At 37.3% G+C, this 17,524-nt stretch overlaps 1 protein-coding gene across 1 annotated transcript in view; it reads left to right on the top strand.

The window, feature by feature from the left end:
* SHCBP1 (SHC binding and spindle associated 1) overlaps positions 1-17,186 on the top strand; it is a 61,769-nt gene extending 44,583 nt beyond the window's left edge. The window contains exons 11-13 of the mRNA XM_037020702.2: positions 13,887-13,973; positions 14,334-14,475; positions 16,002-17,186. Of these exons, the coding sequence (XP_036876597.2) occupies positions 13,887-13,973; positions 14,334-14,475; positions 16,002-16,327 (555 nt within the window). The 3' untranslated portion in view covers positions 16,328-17,186. The remainder of the gene's footprint in view (positions 1-13,886; positions 13,974-14,333; positions 14,476-16,001) is intronic.
* Positions 17,187-17,524: the final 338 nt, after the last annotated feature.

Raw genomic sequence — 17,524 nt, 5'->3', positions numbered from 1 at the left:
TTAATTGACCATATATGTTTGGGTTAATTTCTGGAGTCTCTAATCTGTTCCACTGGTCTGTGGCTCTGTTCTTGTGTCAGTACCAAATTGTCTTGATTACTATGGCTTTGTAGAAGAGCTTGAAGTTGGGGAGTGAGATCCCCCCTACTTTATTCTTCTTTTTCAGGATTGCTTTGTCTATTCGGGGTCTTTGGTGTTTCCATATGAATTTTTGAATTATTTGTTCCAATTCATTGAAGAATGTTGCTGGTAATTTCAGAGGGATTGCATCTAATCTGTATATTGCTTTGGGCAGGATGGCTATTTTGACGATATTAATTCTTCCTAGCCATGAGCATGGGATGAGTTTCCATTTATTAGTGTCCCCTTTAATTTCTCTTAAGAGTGACTTGTAGTTTTCAGAGTATAAGTCTTTCACTTCTTTGGTTAGGTTTAGTCCTAGGTATTTTATTCTTTTTGATGCAATAGTGAATGGAATTGTTTTCCTGATTTCTCTTTCTATTGCTTCATTGTTAGTGTATAGGAAAGCTACAGATTTCTGTGTGTTAATTTTGTATCCTGCAACTTTGCTGTATTCCGATATCAGTTCTAGTAGTTTTGGAGTGGAGTCTTTAGGGTTTTTTATGTACAGTATCATATCATCTGCAAATAGTGACAGTTTAACTCTTCTTTACCAATCTGGATTCCTTGTATTTCTTTGTTTTGTCTGATTGCCGTGGCTAGGACCTCCAGTACTATGTTAAATAACAGTGGGGAGAGTGGGCATCCCTGTCTGTTTCCCGATCTCAGAGGAAATGCTTTCAGCTTCTCGCTGTTCAGTATAATGCTGGCTGTGGGTTTATCATATATGGCCTTTATTATGTTGAGGTACTTGCCCTCTATTCCCATTTTGCTGAGAGTTTTTATCATGAGTGGATGTTGAATTTTGTCAAATGCTTTTTCAGCATCTATGGAGATGATCATGTGGTTTTTGTCTTTCTTTTTGTTGATGTGGTGGATGATGTTGATGGATTTTCGAATGTTGTACCATCCTTGCATCCCTGGGATGAACCCCACTTGGTCATGGTGTATGATCCTTTTGATATACTGTTGAATTCTGTTTGCTAATATTTTATTGAGTATTTTTGCATCTACATTCATCAGGGATATTGGTCTGTAATTTTCTTTTTTGGTGGGGTCTTTTCCTGGTTTTGGTATTAGGGTGATGTTGGCTTCATAGAATGAGTTTGGGAGTATTCCCTCTTCTTCTATTTTGCGGAACACTTTAAGGAGAATGGGTATTATGTCTTCTCTGTGTGTCTGATAAAATTCCGAGGTAAATCCGTCCGGCCCCGGGGTTTTGTTCTTGGGTAGTTTTTTGATTACTGTTTCAATTTCTTTGCTTGTAATTGGTTTGTTTAACTTTTGTGTTTCTTCCTTGGTCAGTCTTGGGAGGTTGTATTTTTCTAGGAAGTTGTCCATTTCTTCTAGGTTTTCCAGCTTGTTGGCATATAGGTTTTCATAGTAGTCTTTAATAATTCTTTGTATTTCTGTGGAGTCTGTCGTGATTTTTCCATTCTCATTTCTGATTATGTTGATTTGTGTTGATTCTCTTTTTCTCTTAATAAGTTGGGCTAGAGGCTTATCTATTTTGTTTATTTTCTCAAAGAACCAGCTCTTGGTTTCGTTTATTTTTGCTATTGTTTTATTCTTCTCAATTTTGTTTATTTCTTCTCTGATCTTTATTATATCCCTCCTTCTGCTGACTTTATGCCTCATTTGTTCTTCTTTTTCCAGTTTTAATAATTGTGATCTTAGACTATTCATTTGGGATTGTTCTTCCTTCTTCAAGTGTGCCTGGATTGCTATATACTTTCCTCTTAAGACTGCTTTCGCTACGTCCCACAGAAGTTGGGGCTTAGTGTTGTTGTCATTTATTTCTATATATTCTTTGATCTCTATTTTGATTTGTTCATTGATCCATTGATTATTTAGTAGCATGTTGTTAAGCCTCCATGTGTTTGTGAGCCTTTTTGTTTCTTTGTAGAATTTATTTCTAGTTTTATACCTTTGTGGTCTGAAAAATTGGTTGGTAGAATTTCAATATTTTGGAATTTGCTGAGGCTCTTTTTGTGAGCTAGTAAGTAGTCTATTCTGGAGAATGTTCCATGTGCACTTGAGAAGAATGTATATCCTGTTCCTTTTGGATGTTGAGTTCTATAGATGTGTATTAGGTCCATCTGTTCTAGTGTGTTGTTCAGTGCCTGTGTGTCTTTACTTATTTTCTGCCCGGTGGATCTATCCTTTGGGGTGAGTGGTGTGTTGAAGTCTTCTACAATGAATGCATTGCAGTCTATTTCGCTCTTTAGTTCTGTTAGTATTTGCTTCACATATGCTGGTGCTCCTGTATTGGGTGCATATATATTTAGAATGGTTATATCCTCTTGTTGGACTGAGCCCTTTATCATTATGTAGTGGCCTTCTTTATCTCTTGTTACTTTCTTTGTTTTGAAGTCTATTTTGTCTGATATTAGTACTGCAACACCTGCTTTCTTCTCACTGTTGTTTGCCTGAAATATGTTTTTCCATCCTTTGACTTTTAGTCTGTGCATGTCTTTGGGTTTGAGGTGAGTTTCTTGTAAGCAGTATGTAGATGGGTCTTGCTTTTTTATCCATTCTATTACTCTGTATCTTTTGTTTGGTGCATTCTGTCCATTTACATTTAGGGTGACTATTGAGAGATATGTACTTATTGCCATTGCAGGCTTTAGATTCGTGGTTACCAAAAGTTCAAGGTTAGCTTCTTTAGTATCTTACTGCCTAACTTAGCTCGCTTATTGAGCTGTTATATACACTGTCTGGAGATTCTTTTCTTCTCTCCCTTCTTATTCCTCCTCCTACATTCTTCATATGTTGTGTGTTTTGTTCTATGCTCTTCTTAGGGGTGCTCCCATCTAGAGCAGTCCCTGTAGGATGCCCTGTAGAGGTGCTTTGTGGGAAGCAAATTCCCTCAGCTTTTGCTTGTCTGGGAATTGTTTAATCCCACCATCATATTTAAATGATAGTCGGGCTGGATACAGTATCCTTGTTTCAAGGCCCTTCTGTTTCATTGCATTAAGTATATCATGCCATTCTCTTCTGGCCTGTAGGGTTTCTGTCGAGAAGTCTGATGTTAGCCTGATGGGTTTTCCTTTATCGGTGACCTTTTTCTCTCTAGCTGCCTTTAAAACTCTTTCCTTGTCCTTGATCCTTGCCATTTTAATTAGTATGTGTCTTGGTGTTGTCCTCCTTGGATCCTTTCTGTTGGGGGTTCTGTGTAATTCCATGGTCTGTTCGATTATTTCCTCCCCCAGTTTGGGGAAGTTTTCAGCAATTATTTCTTCAAAGGGACTTTCTATCCCTTTTCCTCTTTCTTCGTCTTCTGGTACCCCTATAATACGAATATTATTCCTTTTGGCTTGGTCATATAGTTCTCTTAGTGTTGTTTCATTCCTGGAGATCCTTTTATCTCTCTCTATGTCAGCTTCTATACGTTCCTGTTCTCTGTCTTGTATTCCTTCAATGGCCTCTTGCATCTTATTCATTCTGCTTATAAATCCTTCCAGGGATTGTTTCACTTCTGTGATCTCCTTCCTGACATCTGTGATCTCCTTCCGGACTTCATCCCACTGCTCTTGCATTTTTCTCTGCATCTCATCCCATTGCTCTTGCATTTTTCTCTGCATCTCTGTCAGCATGTTCATGATTTTTATTTTGAATTCTTTTTCAGGAGGACTGGTTAGGTCTGTCTCCTTCTCAGCTGTTGTCTCTGTGATCTTTGTCTGCCTGTAGTTTTGCCTTTTCATGGTGATAGAGATAGTTTGCAGAGCTGGTACAAGTGACCGCTGGAAGAGCTTCCCTTCTTGTTGGTTTGTGGCCTTCCTCTCCCCCTTCGCAAGGTGCTGGGTTCTTGCAGGTGTGGATGTGGTCTGGATGTTGTCCTGTGTCCTGTGGTCTCTATTTTAGGAAGATTTTTCTTTGTTATATTTTCATAGCTCTATGTGTTTTTGGGAGGAGATTTCCACTGCTCTACTCACGCCGCCATCATGGCTCCACCTCTAGTTGGTGTATTTTTACCATTTACATTTAATAAATTTTTGATGTTGTCTTTATTCTGCCATTTTATTTTTTGTTTTCTATTTATTCTTGTTTTTGCCTCTTTTTTCTATTTTCTGCCATCCTGTGGATTACCTGAACTTTTTTTTAGAATTCTCTTTTTTTTATGTATCTCTTGCTCTAGGTAGTACATTATATATAAATAACTTATCACAGTTTACTGATACTGTCATTTGACCAGTTCAAGTGAAAGGTAGAAACTTTACCTCCCATAACATCTCCTTAGTGTCCTCTATTTAAAATATAATTTTCTTTAGTATATTCTCTATATACATCTAGAACTATATTAGACAGTGTTAGGATTTTTGTTTCAAATGTCAAATATAGTTTAGAAATTTGAGAAGGAATGCCATAGTATATTTACTCAGCTTTTTGCTTACTGTGTACTTTCTCCTCTCAAATATTCTAGGAGTCTTTTATTGTTTTTTTAATTTTGTTTAGCGAACTTTCTCTAGCCATTCTACTTGGGTAGGTCTGTGGTCACAAGTTCTCTTCATTTTCCTTCATCTTAGAATGCCTCAATTTCCTCCTCATTCCTGAAGAATATTTTTACTGCGTATAGGTTTCTGGGTTGACAATTCTTTTCTTTCAGCCCCTGAACAATTCTCTGTCACTTTCTTATGTCCTCTTAATTTCCGATGAGAAATCTTCTATCATTTGAATTTTTCCCCATATAGATAAGGTGTTGTTTTTCCCTGACTGCTTTTGAGATTTCTTTTGGTCATACACTTTCCAAAGTTTAATTAAGATGTATCTTCACATGGATTTCTTTGAATTTACTATGTTTAGGTTTTTTTAGCTTCTTGAATCTGTATGTTTATGTCTCTTGCCAAATTTGGGAGATTTTAGCCATTATTTTTTTAATTTTTTTTTTCTCTTGTTTTGCCTTTCCACCCTTATCCTCTCCTTCTAGTGCTCCGATGACATGAATTTTGGGTATTTTGTTCCACAGGTCCTGGATCTCTGTTCACCTTTCCTTTTCAGTGCATTTTCTCTCTTGTTCAGATAAGGTAATTTCTGTTGTTCTGTCTTCCAATTCAGTGATTGTTTTCTCTGTTCTTTCTGCTGTTAAGCCCATCCACTGAGCTTTATATTTCAGATACTATATTTTGCCTTCTGAAATTTCCATTTGGTTCTTTATATCTTCTATTTCTTTGTTGAGACTTTCTGTGTTGATCCTTTTCATTTTTTTTTTCATTTTTCATCTAAGTATGTTTGTAATTGCTTATTAAAGCATTTTTATCATGGTTACCTTAAAATTATTATCAGCTAATTATAACACCTCTGACATCTTGGTTTTGGCATCTGTTGATTGTTTTATTCACTTTAACATTTTCATGGCTCTTGGTATGACAGGCAATTTTCAGTTGGAACTTGAACATTTTGTATTATAATGTGAGAGTCTGGATATTCATTTTTAGCTGGGATTCTCTGACACCAGTACAGGAGGGATGTGGAAGAGGGTACTACCTTGTTACTGCCATGTGGAAGTAGAAGTCCATGTTTCCCATTTGGTTTCTGTTGATACCAAAGTTGAGTTGGGGAGCTCCTCGGCACTGCAGGGAGTGGGTGGGAACTCTGACTTCCCACGTGGTCTCTACTGACACTGCGGTACATGGTTGTGGTCTTGTTACTGGTGGGCAATGATGAAAGCCTGGGCTCTCCACTAGGCCTTCTGTGACACCACTCCAGTGGGGCAGGGTGCATGTCCAGTCTCCCAGTATAGTCTCCACTGATACTGCTAGTGGGGAGGGCCTTGTTACTGGCTGGTGGGAATGAAGATCCTGGTTCCTTGCTTGGCCTTCTTTGATACCAACCCAGTGAGGATGTTGGGGCATCTAGTTACAGCCTGGAGAGGGAGGGTGGAAGTCTAGGCTCCCCTTGGCATTTGCCAGCATGGATGGGGATGGGCCACTATTTTTTTCCTATCATATTTGGCTGGAAAAGAGCCAAATTGTCTAAATGTTTTCTGTCTGTTTAGGCTGCCTGGTCCTTTTGAATAGAGAGAGCAGGCTTTTTGGGGAGGCTTTTCTTGTCTGTGTCTGCTGTTTATGGATTACCAGCTTCTTCAGCTCCAAGTCTGGGAAATATGAGGCAAAAGGAAAACCCAGGGAGCTGACCACTGTTTCAGTGTTGGTCCTTAGATCCTGAGGTCCCTAGCTGGTCTGTCTTCTTCTCTCCACTTCTCAGCCTTATGTTTGTTCTGTATATAATCCCCATGGTTTTCACTTGGACCTAACATGAGAAATAGGGACATCTACTCCATCATCCCAGAAGTTGCAGTCTCTTAAATTTCTTTTTAGTTACCTAGAGTTTCATAGCATATTTTAAACATGAATGTCTTATTTGCTAGGTGGCTGCTGGCTTACGTTATTCTCCTTTTTAAGTTTTACATGATTCCTGAGAATTTGACATTTAATTTTAACTATTTTGTTGTATATGTATTTTTAATATCATCCTAAATCTTTTTTGGTACATTACCCCAAAATGAAAATCTTTTACTTGAGGTCCCAATCAGCAGATCTTTTTATCTGTCTACAGAGAGTTAGCTTGGTGTGTAGTGGGCCACCCAGCTATATATGTTGTTGTAATCCCCAAAAGGGGAAGTGATAATAAATATTTTCTCATGGTACACTACTACTGTTAGAAAAATAACTCAACTTACATGCAGTAGATGTGCTATAAATGGTTAATAGCAACTCTTCATCTTCAATATTGTATATGAAATTATTCCAAAAATAGTTTAAAGAGGCTTGAGTGAATTATTTTTACTTCCCAAGTGCCTAGCATAGCATCAGGAAATAAATTATTTCTGTTACTGTTATACTTTTTTTGGGACCATTGGGTACCCAGGGAACAGTATGAGAGAATTGGGCTGTGCATGGACCTTTCTGGTTACTTTCTGTAAGTGAGACAGTTGAATTGGCTGCTAATTTTAACATGTATATAGTAGTAGAGGTCATTAATTAACTCATAGAAATGATTTTAAATTAGGCGGTGATATTTTAAAACTGGTGTATTTAAAAAAATATAGGGTCTTATTTCTGTCCTCAAATCAGTATTTTACTAGACTCAAATACTTTTCTCCAAGTAATTGAATATCTTTGAGAGGATATTTTTTTGAATAAGGGCATCTTTAAACAAAATTGTTAAATGTCTTGTTTTTGTTTTTGCTTTTCTAGGGTCACAGTCAGAAAACTGATTTGACCAGAATGAAAAAGAGTAGAGTAGTAATCAAGTGTTGATATTCTTAGCTAGTGTTTTGTGTGTGTGTATGTGTATGTATGAGTGTGTATGCTTTTTGAAAGTGATAAATGAGAGACAACATGCTAGAAATGGAACAAGTAGAAACGTTGATTAGAAATACCAAATAAAACTATAGAACACTTTATATTTGTACTGTGTTTAAGTCTACGAGGTGACTAATAAAGCTTCTATTACAGTCCTGCCTTTTATTTGTTTATTTATCTATTTATTTTACTAATTTACTTTATTAAGGTATTATATGCATTCTTATGAAGGTTTCACATGAAAAAACAATGTGGTTACTACATTCACTCTTGTTATTGTGTCCCCCCATACCCCATTGTAGTCACTGCCCATCAGTTTAGTAAGATGCCACAGACTCACTATTTGCCTTCTCTGCTACACTGTCTTCTCCCTGATTACCTCAACACCATGTGTGCCAATCATAATACCCCTCAGTCCCCTTCTCCCTCCCTCCCCCCCCTCCCTCCCCCATCCTTCCCCTTTGGTAACCGCTAGTCCCTTCTTGGAGTCTGTGAGTCTGTTGCTGTTTTGTTCCTTCAGTTTTGCTTCATTGTTATACTTCACAAATGAGGGGAATCATTTAGTACTTGTCTTTCTCTGCCTGCCTTATTTCACTCAGCATAATATCCTCCAGCTCCATCCAGGTTGTTGCAAATTGTAGAATTTGTTTCTTCCTTATGGCTGAGTAGTATTCCATTACTTATATTCATCTACTGATGGACACTTAGGTAGCTTCCATAACTTAGCTATTGTAAAGAGTGCTGCAATAAACAGAGGGGTGCATATGTCTTTTTGAATCTGAGAAACTATATTCTTTGGGTAAATTCCTAGGAGTGGAATTCCCAGGTCAAATGGTACTTCTATTTTTCATTTTTTGAGGAACTTCCATATGCTTTCCACAATGGTTGAATTAACTTACATTCCCACCAGCAATGTAGGAGGGTTCTCCTTTCTCCACATCCTCACCAGCATTTGTTGTTCTTAGTCTTTTGGATACTGGCTATCCTAAGTGATGTGATGTGTGTTGAATTAACTTACATTCCCACCAGCAATGTAGGAGGGTTCTCCTTTCTCCACATCCTCACCAGCATTTGTTGTTCTTAGTCTTTTGGATACTGGCTATCCTAAGTGATGTGAGGTGATATCTCATTGTGGTTTTAATTTGCATTTCCCTGATGATTAGTGATATGGAGCATCTTTTCATATGCCTGTTGGCGATCTGAATTTCTTCTTTGGAGAAGTGTCTGTTCATACCCTTTGCCCATTTTTTAATCGGGTTATTTGCTTTTTGGGTATTGAGGTGTGTGAGTTCTTTACATATTTTTGATGTTAGCCCCTTGTTGGATATGTCATTTACAAATATATTTTTTCCATACTGTGGGATGTTTTTTTGTTCTGTTGATGGTGTCCTTTGCTGTACAGAAGCTTTATGTAGTCCCATGTGTTCATTTTTGCTTTTGTTTCCCTTGCTCAAGGAGATGCATTCAGATAGAATTTGCTCATGTTTATATTCAGGAGATTTTGCCTGTGTTGTCTTCTAAGCGTTTTATGGTTTCATGACTTACATTCAGGTCTTTGATCCATTTCAAGTTTACTTTTGTGTATGGGGATAGACAATAATCCAGTTTTATTCTCTTGCATGTAGTTGTCCAGTTTTGCCAACACCAACTGTTGAATAGACTGTCATTTCCCCATTGTCTATCCATGGCTCTTTATCGTTTATTAATTGACCATATATACTTGGATTTATATCAGGGCTCTGTAGTCTGTTCCATTGGTCTATGGTTCTGTTCTTGTGCCAGTACCAAATTATCTTGATTACTGTGGCTTTGTAGTAGAGCTTGAAGTCAGATAGCATAATCCCCCCTACTTTCTTCTTTCTTTTCAGGATTGCTTTGGCTATTCAGGGACTTTTGTGGTTCCATATGAATTTTAGAATTATTTTCTCTAGTTTGTTGAAGCATGTTGTTGGTATTTTGGTAGGGATTGCATTGAATCTGTAGATTGCTTTAGGCAGAATGGCCATTTTGACGATATTAATTCTTCCTATCCATGAGCATGGGATGTGTTTCCATTTATTAGTATCTTCTTTAATTTCTCTTGTAGTTTTCATTTTATAGGTGTTTCACTTCCTTGGGTTATTCCTAGGTATTTTATTCTTTTTGATGCAATTGTGAATGCAGTTGTTTTCCTGGTTTCTCTTTTCATTCATCATTAGTGTGTACGAGTGCAACAGATTTCTGGGTATTTGTATCTTGCAATGTTGCTGAATTTAGGTATTATATGATCGAGTAGTTTTGGAGTGGGTTCTTTAGGGTTTTTTATGTACAGTATCATGTCATCTGCAAACAGTGACAGTTTAACTTCTTTACCAGTCTGGATGCCTTTTATTTCTTTGTGTTTGATTGCTGTGGTGAGGACCTCCAGAACTATGTTAAATAAAAGTGGAGAGAGTGGGCATCCTTGTCTTGTTCCTGATCTTACATGAAAGGCTTTCAGCTTCTTGCTGTTAAGTATGATGTTGGCTGTAGGTTTGTCATACATGTCCTTTATTATGTTGACTACTTGCCCTCTATACCTATTTTATTGAGAGTCTTTATCATGAATGGATGTTGAATTTTGTCATGCTTTTTTGGCATCTATGGAGATGATCATGTGGTTTTTGTCCTTTTTGTTGAAGTGGTGGATGATAGTGATGTATTTTTGAATGTTGTACCATCCTTGCATCCCTGGAATAAATCCTACTTGATCATGATGGATAATCTGTTTGATATATTTTTGAATTTGGTTTGCTAATATTTTGTTGAGTATTTTTGCATCTATGTTCATCAGGGATATTGGTCTGTAATTTTCTTTTTTTGTGGTGTCTTTGCCTGGTTCTCATATTTGGGTGATGCTGAGTTTGGTAGTATTCCTTCCTCTTCTATTTTTTTGGAAAACTTTAAGGTGGATGGATATTCGATCTTCACTAAATGTTTGATAAAATTCAGCAGTTAAGCCATCTGCTCCAGGGGTTTTGTTCTTAGGTAGTTTTATGAGTACCAGTTCAATTTCATTGCTAGTAACTGGTCTGTTCAGATTTTCTGTTTCTTTCTGGGTTAGACTTGGGAGGTTGTATTTTCCTAGAAAGTTGTCCATTTCTTCTAGGTTATCCAGTTTGTTAGCATATAATTTTTCATAGTGTTCTCTAATAATTCTTTGTATTTCTGTGGTGTCCATAGTGATTTTTCCTTTCTTATTTCTGATTCTGTTTATGTGTGTATACTCTCTTTTTTTCTTGATAAGTCTTGCTAGGGGTTTATCTATTTTGTTTATTTTCTCAAAGAACCAGGTCTTGCTTACATTGATTCTTTCTATTGTTTTATTCCTCTTGGTTTTATTTATTCCCGATCTAATCTTTATTATGTCCCTCCTTCTACTGACTTTGAGCATTTGTTCTTCTTTTTCTAGTTTCGTTAATTGTGAGTTTAGACTGTTCATATGGATTGTTCTTCTTTCCTGTGGTAGGCCTGTATTGCAGTGTATTTCCCTCTTAGCATGGCCTTTGCTGCATCCCACAGATTTTGTGGTGTTGAGTTATTGTTGTCATTTGTCTCCATATACTGCTTGAACTCTGTTTTTATTTGGTCATTCATCCATTGGTTATTCAGGAGCATGTTGTTAAGCCTCCATGTGTTTGTAGGCTTTTTCGTTTTCTTTGTGCAGTTTATTTCTAGTTTCATACCCTTGTTTTCTGAGAAGCTGGATGGTACAACTCCAATCTTTTTGAATTTATTGAGGCTCTTTTTGTGGCCCAGTGTGATCTATTCTTGAAAATGTTCCATGTGCACTTAAGAAGAATGTGTATTCTGCTTCTTTGGGTGGAGAGTTCTGTAGATGTTTGTTAGGTCCATCTGTTCTAATGTGTTGTTCAGTGCCTGTGTCTCCTTATTTTCAGTCTGGTTTATCTGTCCATTGTAGTGAGTGGAGTGTTGAAGTGTTCTAGAATGAATGCATTGCATTCTATTTCCCCTTTTAATTCTTTTGGTATTTGTCTCACATATGGAGGTGCTCCTCTGTTGGGTTCATAGATATTTATAATGGTTATATCCTCTTGTTGGATTGGCCCCTTTATCATTATGTAATGTCAGTCTTTGTCTCTTGTGACTTTCTTTGTTTTGAAGCCTGTTTTGTCTGACACAAGTACTGCAATATGTGCTTTTTCTTCCTATTAGTTGCATGAAATAACTTTTTCCATCCCTTCACTTTTAGTCTGTGTATGTCTTTGGGTTTGAAGTAAGCCTCTTGTAGGCAGGGTATAGTTGGGTCTTGTTTTTTTTTTATCCATTCAGTGACTCTATATATTTTGAGTGGTGCATTCAGACCATTTGCATTTAGGTTGATTATTGATACGTATGTACTTATTGCCATTGCAGGCCTCAAATTCATGATCACCAAAGGTTCAAGGTTAACTTCCTTATTACCTAAGAGTCTAACTTAACTCACTTAGTATGCTATTACAAACACAATCTAAAGTTTTTTTTTTCCCCCTCCTGTTTTTCCTCCTCCATTCTTTATATATTAGGTATAATATTCTGTACTCTTTGTCTATCCCCTTTTATTAACTGTGGTGACAGCTGTTTAACCTTAGGAACATTTCCATCTATAGCAGTCCCTCCAAAATACACTGTAGAGATGGTTTGTGGAAACTAAATTCTCTCAGCTGTTGTTTATCTGGAAATTGTTTAATCCCTCCTTCAAATTTAAATGATAATCTTGCTGGATAAAGTATTCTCGGTTCGAGGCCCTTCCGCTTCATTGCATTAAATATGCCATTCCCTTCTGGCCTGTAAGGTTTCTGCTGAGAAGTCTGATGATAGCCTGTTGGGCTTTCCTTTGTATGTGATCTTGTTTTTCTCTCTCTGGTTGCTTTTAATAGTTTATCCTTATCCTTGATCTTTGCCTTTTTAATTATTATATGTCTTGGTGTTGTCCTCCTTGTGTCCCTTGTGTTGGGAGATCTGTGTACCTCTATGGCCTGGGGGACTATATCCTTCCCAGATTGGTGAAGTTTTCAGCACTTACTTCCTCTAAGACACTTTCTATCTCTTTTTCTCTCTTATTCTGGTTCCCCTATAATAAGAATATTCTTCTATTTGGATTGGTCACACTATTCTCTCAGTATTCTTTCATTTTTAGAGATCCTTTTTTCTCTCTGTGCCTCAGCTTCTTTGTAATTCTCTTCCCTAATTTCTATTTCATTTATTGTCTCCTCCACCATATCCTGCTTTTAATACCCTCCATTGTGTTCTTCAATGATGGATCTCCATCCTAAATTTATTCCTGAGTTCTTGAATATTTTTCTGTACCTCCGTTAGAATGTTGATGACTTTCTTTGTTTAAATCTCTTTCAGGAAGATTTATTAATTCAGTCTTACTCAGTCCTTTGTCTGGTATTGAGATTTTGCTTTGAACCAGGTTCCTTTGATATTTCATATTTTTATGTCGCACTCTCTAGTGCTCAGACGCTCTACTCTCTGGAGCTGATCTGCCGTTGGAGTGATGACGGGGGTCACAGTGGAGTGGTGCTGGTGCCTGGGGTGAGGAAAGAGCTGTTTCTTGTGTCCTGACTGTTATGCCTGTCCCCACTTCCAGAACTAGTGGGCCAAGCACACAGGTGTAAGCCTCTGTTCTTTGTGTTTGTAGCTGCCATAGGCAGGGCTGCCCTCTGGCATGACTGACACCAGGGCAGAGACTGCTGGTTTGTGATTCAGGTGCGGGCTAGCTGGGAAAAAGTTGCAGGAGGCTGTGTATCACGGTGGGTGTCATTGGAGCTGCATAGCCAGCCAGGGGCATGGAGCGCCTGAAGATCATTTAAGTTCCGAACCTGCTGGGCAGTGTGCACTCAGACAATTTTGTCTACCTGTCCTTTCTCCTGAGCAGTAAGCTCTGTGCAATCCTTGCCCTTTTAGCAGCTCTCTTGCTGTTAGGATATGAATTCCTGTTTTCCACAAGCAGCTAGAATCTGTGTCTCTCCAGGTATTCTGCCTGTTTTAGCTTCCCGACCCCTGTAATCGTGAGAGCACCATGCAATGTAGGTTCGTGCTCCCAGAGCAGATCTCCAGGTCTAGGTGTTCAGCAGTCCTGGGCCTCCACTCTCTCCCCACTCTGTTTATCTTCCTCCTGCTGGTGAGCTGGGATGGGGGAAGGGCTTGAGTTGGTTTGCTAATATTTTGTTGAGGGGATATTGGTCACAGCTTTGGTATGTTACCCTGTTCCTAGAGGTCTGCTCTTTCTCCAGGTGTATGCAGTCTGGTGCAGCCTTCTTTCCTGTTGATCTTTCAGGATTAGTTGTATTAATTATATTTTCATATTATATGTGGTTTTAGGAGGAGATCTCTGTCTCACCTCTCACACTGCCATGTTTAATCTGAATAATGTTATCAAAATACAGTCCTGCCTTTTAAAAACTGATTGTCATTACCTTAAAATATGACTTGTAGGGTGCTGGCATAGAAATATATCCTGGAAGTAAATGCACCCTCAGTGACAATGGGATCCATCACTGCAAGGAAGGTATACTCATTAAGGTGAGCACCTGCTGAAACACCCTCTTTCCAAAGATTGGAATGGTTTCACCTAAGAAATAATTACATTTTATTAAATTTCCATGTTGGGTTTTATTCTCTGGTTTTGAAAAGATGTAAGCAATATATAAATTTTAATAATCAATAGTTGGTGATTGAAAGCTTCTTATGAAAATACTTTGCTGTCTATAGATTTGCAGAAATGATGGGAATACTGTGTCACTCAGAGCTCAGACTGTGCTACCATATTAATAAGCATAGCTTTCTACTTCATTTTTAGAATAGCCTGAAAAAAGTGAGATTTTTAAAGCAGGCAGTGTTGAATGTGACAGTTCTTTAAAACATTTGTTTTCAATGTCACAGGACTTCTTAGATGAGCATTATGACATTCCCAAAATATCCATGGTGAATAATGTCATACATAATAATGAAGGTTATGGTGTTGTCTTGGTGAAACCTACAATTTTCTCTGACCTGCAAGAAAATGCCCAAGATGTAAATGAAGGTATGTTGTATTTAGTAATTTTTAAAAAAATAACCAGATCTAATGTACTTTATTTCAGCATTACACTCTGATTAAGGATCTGAGTCTTCCTGTTCTTAGAAAAGATAACTGGCATATGCTTGGGCATGGACATAGGAAAGCTTGTAAGCTGTAACATAGACTCTCAGGGAGAAAAAACTTTCAAGGTCAACTCTTCATTCAAAATCTTTATGTGTGGTTTCTGTGGTCCTTCAGTTCCCTTATCATGCTTGACCTTATGTAAATGTATAGAATAAGGATCGGCATATGATAGCAGTCGTGGTTTCTGCTGGCATTTGTTAAGGATGGAGGCAGAAAAATGATTGTGCCAGGTTGAAAGCTGCATTTAACTGCATTTACTGGAGGGGAGTATGGAGTTTGCCTCTATTTTTTATTGGAAGAAGTAAATGCCTCCCTGTCAACTCTTTCTTTGCAGCAAAGCTGAGCTAACTCATTAGGATATTTGTGATTTTCAAGTCAGATCACTATGAAATCTCAGTCATAGAGAAGGATTAAACATTGTCATTGGTGGGGAAAGTTTAATAAAACAAGTTCTAATAGTGAATAATGAATGACTGGATCCATTCCAGTTCTTTTTCTCTTCACAGTTCTGTAGGTCACAAGTCCAGGTGGGCTTGGCTGGCTTATCTGTCTCTCAAGGGTAAAACTGAGGTGTCAGCTGGGAAAGGCTGTTACTTTCAAGTTCTTAGAGAATCTACATCTGAACTCACTCATATTGTTGGCAGAATCCATCTCTTTGGAGTGGCAGGACTAAATATACATTTTTTTTTTTTTTCTGCTGGGGTTTGGGGATTGCTCTCAGCTCCTAGAGACTGCTGTCAGGCTCTAGCTCATGACCCTCTCCCATCTCAGCAACAGAACCTCCCTCAAGGAAAATCTCTCTCATGCTTTGACTTCTTCATGCTTTCCTCTTCTTCATCCAGCCAGAGAAAACCTTGTTTTTAAAGGGCTCATATGATTAGATTAGATGTACCCGAACTATCTTAAGATCAACTGATTAGTAACCTTAATTACATCTGCAAAATCCTTTTGCCATTTAATAATCATGAAAGTAACACCAGGGTGTGGGCATCATGGGGCCATCTAGAATTCTGACCATCGTAGCACTCATTTGTAATATGAGAATTAGCTGTTAGATTGGGAGTTGCTTTAGGAAAAGTAGTGCTGTCTTATTAATCTTTGCATTGAGCTTCTAACAGTGCTTAGTATGTAAGTATCCAGGAAAGGTCTGTTGAGTGAGTGAGATTCTAGGTTAATAAAAGAAAAGAATTTAAACTTGGTAATCCTTTCTGAGGTCCAGGAAACTTTGGTATGAAGAATAAGACAACTGCTTGTTGAGATGCTTATGGCAAAGTGTTTTTAAAATCCAGTCAGATGACAGGACTCCTTGGTAGAAAAAAGTTGAAAACTCTAATAGACTGTAAAAACACATGTTTTACTTGGGTTAGTTTGGTTTGTTAACTTTGTTATAATTTGTGTCTTTCCAGAAAGTACAACACCTAAAAATCAGACAAGTGGAGAGGCAGATACAGCTGAAAGAGTGGATCTAGAAGACCTGATTCAATGTGCAACTGGTAAAATGGAGCTTTTTGCACGATCCGACCTTTCTGAGCAAGTTGAAGGCAATTTTGAAATTGTTAATGAACTAGTTGCTGCCTCCACACAAAAAGGCCAGATAAAGAAGAAACGGTTGAGTGAACTGGGCATCACACAAGCTGATGACAACATAATGTCACAAGAGATGTTTGTTTCAATTCTGGGGAACCAGTTCAAGTGGAATGGGAAAGGGAGTTTTGGCACATTTCTTTTCTGACCACTGTGATGTAAATAGATAGCAAAATACTGGATTTTGCACATGCTGCCCCAAGAATCACTGCTGCTGTCATAGCTCTCTTCATGTCTGTATTTTATATTTGATATATTCAACTGGGTTTGAGTGAAATGTAGATTTATTTCTATCTGCAGGTGTTGCACATAAAACTCTCCATTTTTATAAGAAAGATCATAAAAACATAAAACAGAAAATTTTAGGATATTTCTTATCTAGAAAGTCTTGCTTTTTCAAATATAGTTCTCTCCTGTAAAACCCATTAGTAACTTTCTAGTGTAAATACACTTTAATTTAGCACTTCAAGGAGGAGGAAGAAAGGCAGAATGCAGGGTGAGTGCACAAAAATGCAATATGTGTCAAATATGCAGTGTTCTCATAGTTGTCCTTTTATCCCAGTTACAGTGAGTCTGATTTTCATGTTGTATTTGCATAATACTTGTCTTAAAATAAAAGCTTTTATGATTGGGAGGTTATCTACCTAATCAGACTTATTATTGAGAATTTAAGTGGGATGCATTTTTATGTTGAGCTATGTAATCATCAAAGGAGTAATGGATAGCATAGCAGGTTTGAAGCAGAAATGAAATGTGTTATTCAAAGCTAATGTGTATGTAGAGCATTTTCACTATTGCTGAGTATGAGTGATTAAAAAGAAGGAGCTGCTTTTTCATCATAACAGTATTCTGACCAAATATCTTACACAGTCAAAATGGTTTTCTATACAGCCTTTATCAGTTCTGTGTTCTTGATATCATATTGTAAAACACAACTTTTAAAAATATATTAAGAAAATATATGTGACATTAATATGCCTACTGATTAAAATTATAATGATCAAATAATAAAATGAATCTTGTTATCTTTTTCCAAATGCACTATGGGCCATATATGATCCTTTGAAGTATATACAATATTTTGATATCTTTTTAGTATTCAGCAAGAGTATTACATTTTTTTCCTCAGGGTGATTGTTTCTTAAATTTGAATAAATCATAATTCTTATTTTTTAGAAGCAACTACATGTAGAAGGATTTTTGTTGGATTTTTTGACCATTGAATTCATTTTCCTTTACCCCTTTTAAATCCTGTTTATGCTAATTAATTTTGCATCAATTTGAGCTAAATATTGATTTAAAAACCATTGATTCAACTTAAATAAATCAAATTGACTTTTCAGTT

The sequence above is a fragment of the Manis javanica genome, chromosome 17 (genome assembly GCF_040802235.1).
Source record: "Manis javanica isolate MJ-LG chromosome 17, MJ_LKY, whole genome shotgun sequence".
In the NCBI taxonomy this organism is placed as follows: Eukaryota; Metazoa; Chordata; class Mammalia; order Pholidota; family Manidae; genus Manis; species Manis javanica.
The sequence above is the reverse complement of the archived record's forward strand: the minus strand, read 5'-3'. Positions and strand labels throughout refer to the sequence as shown.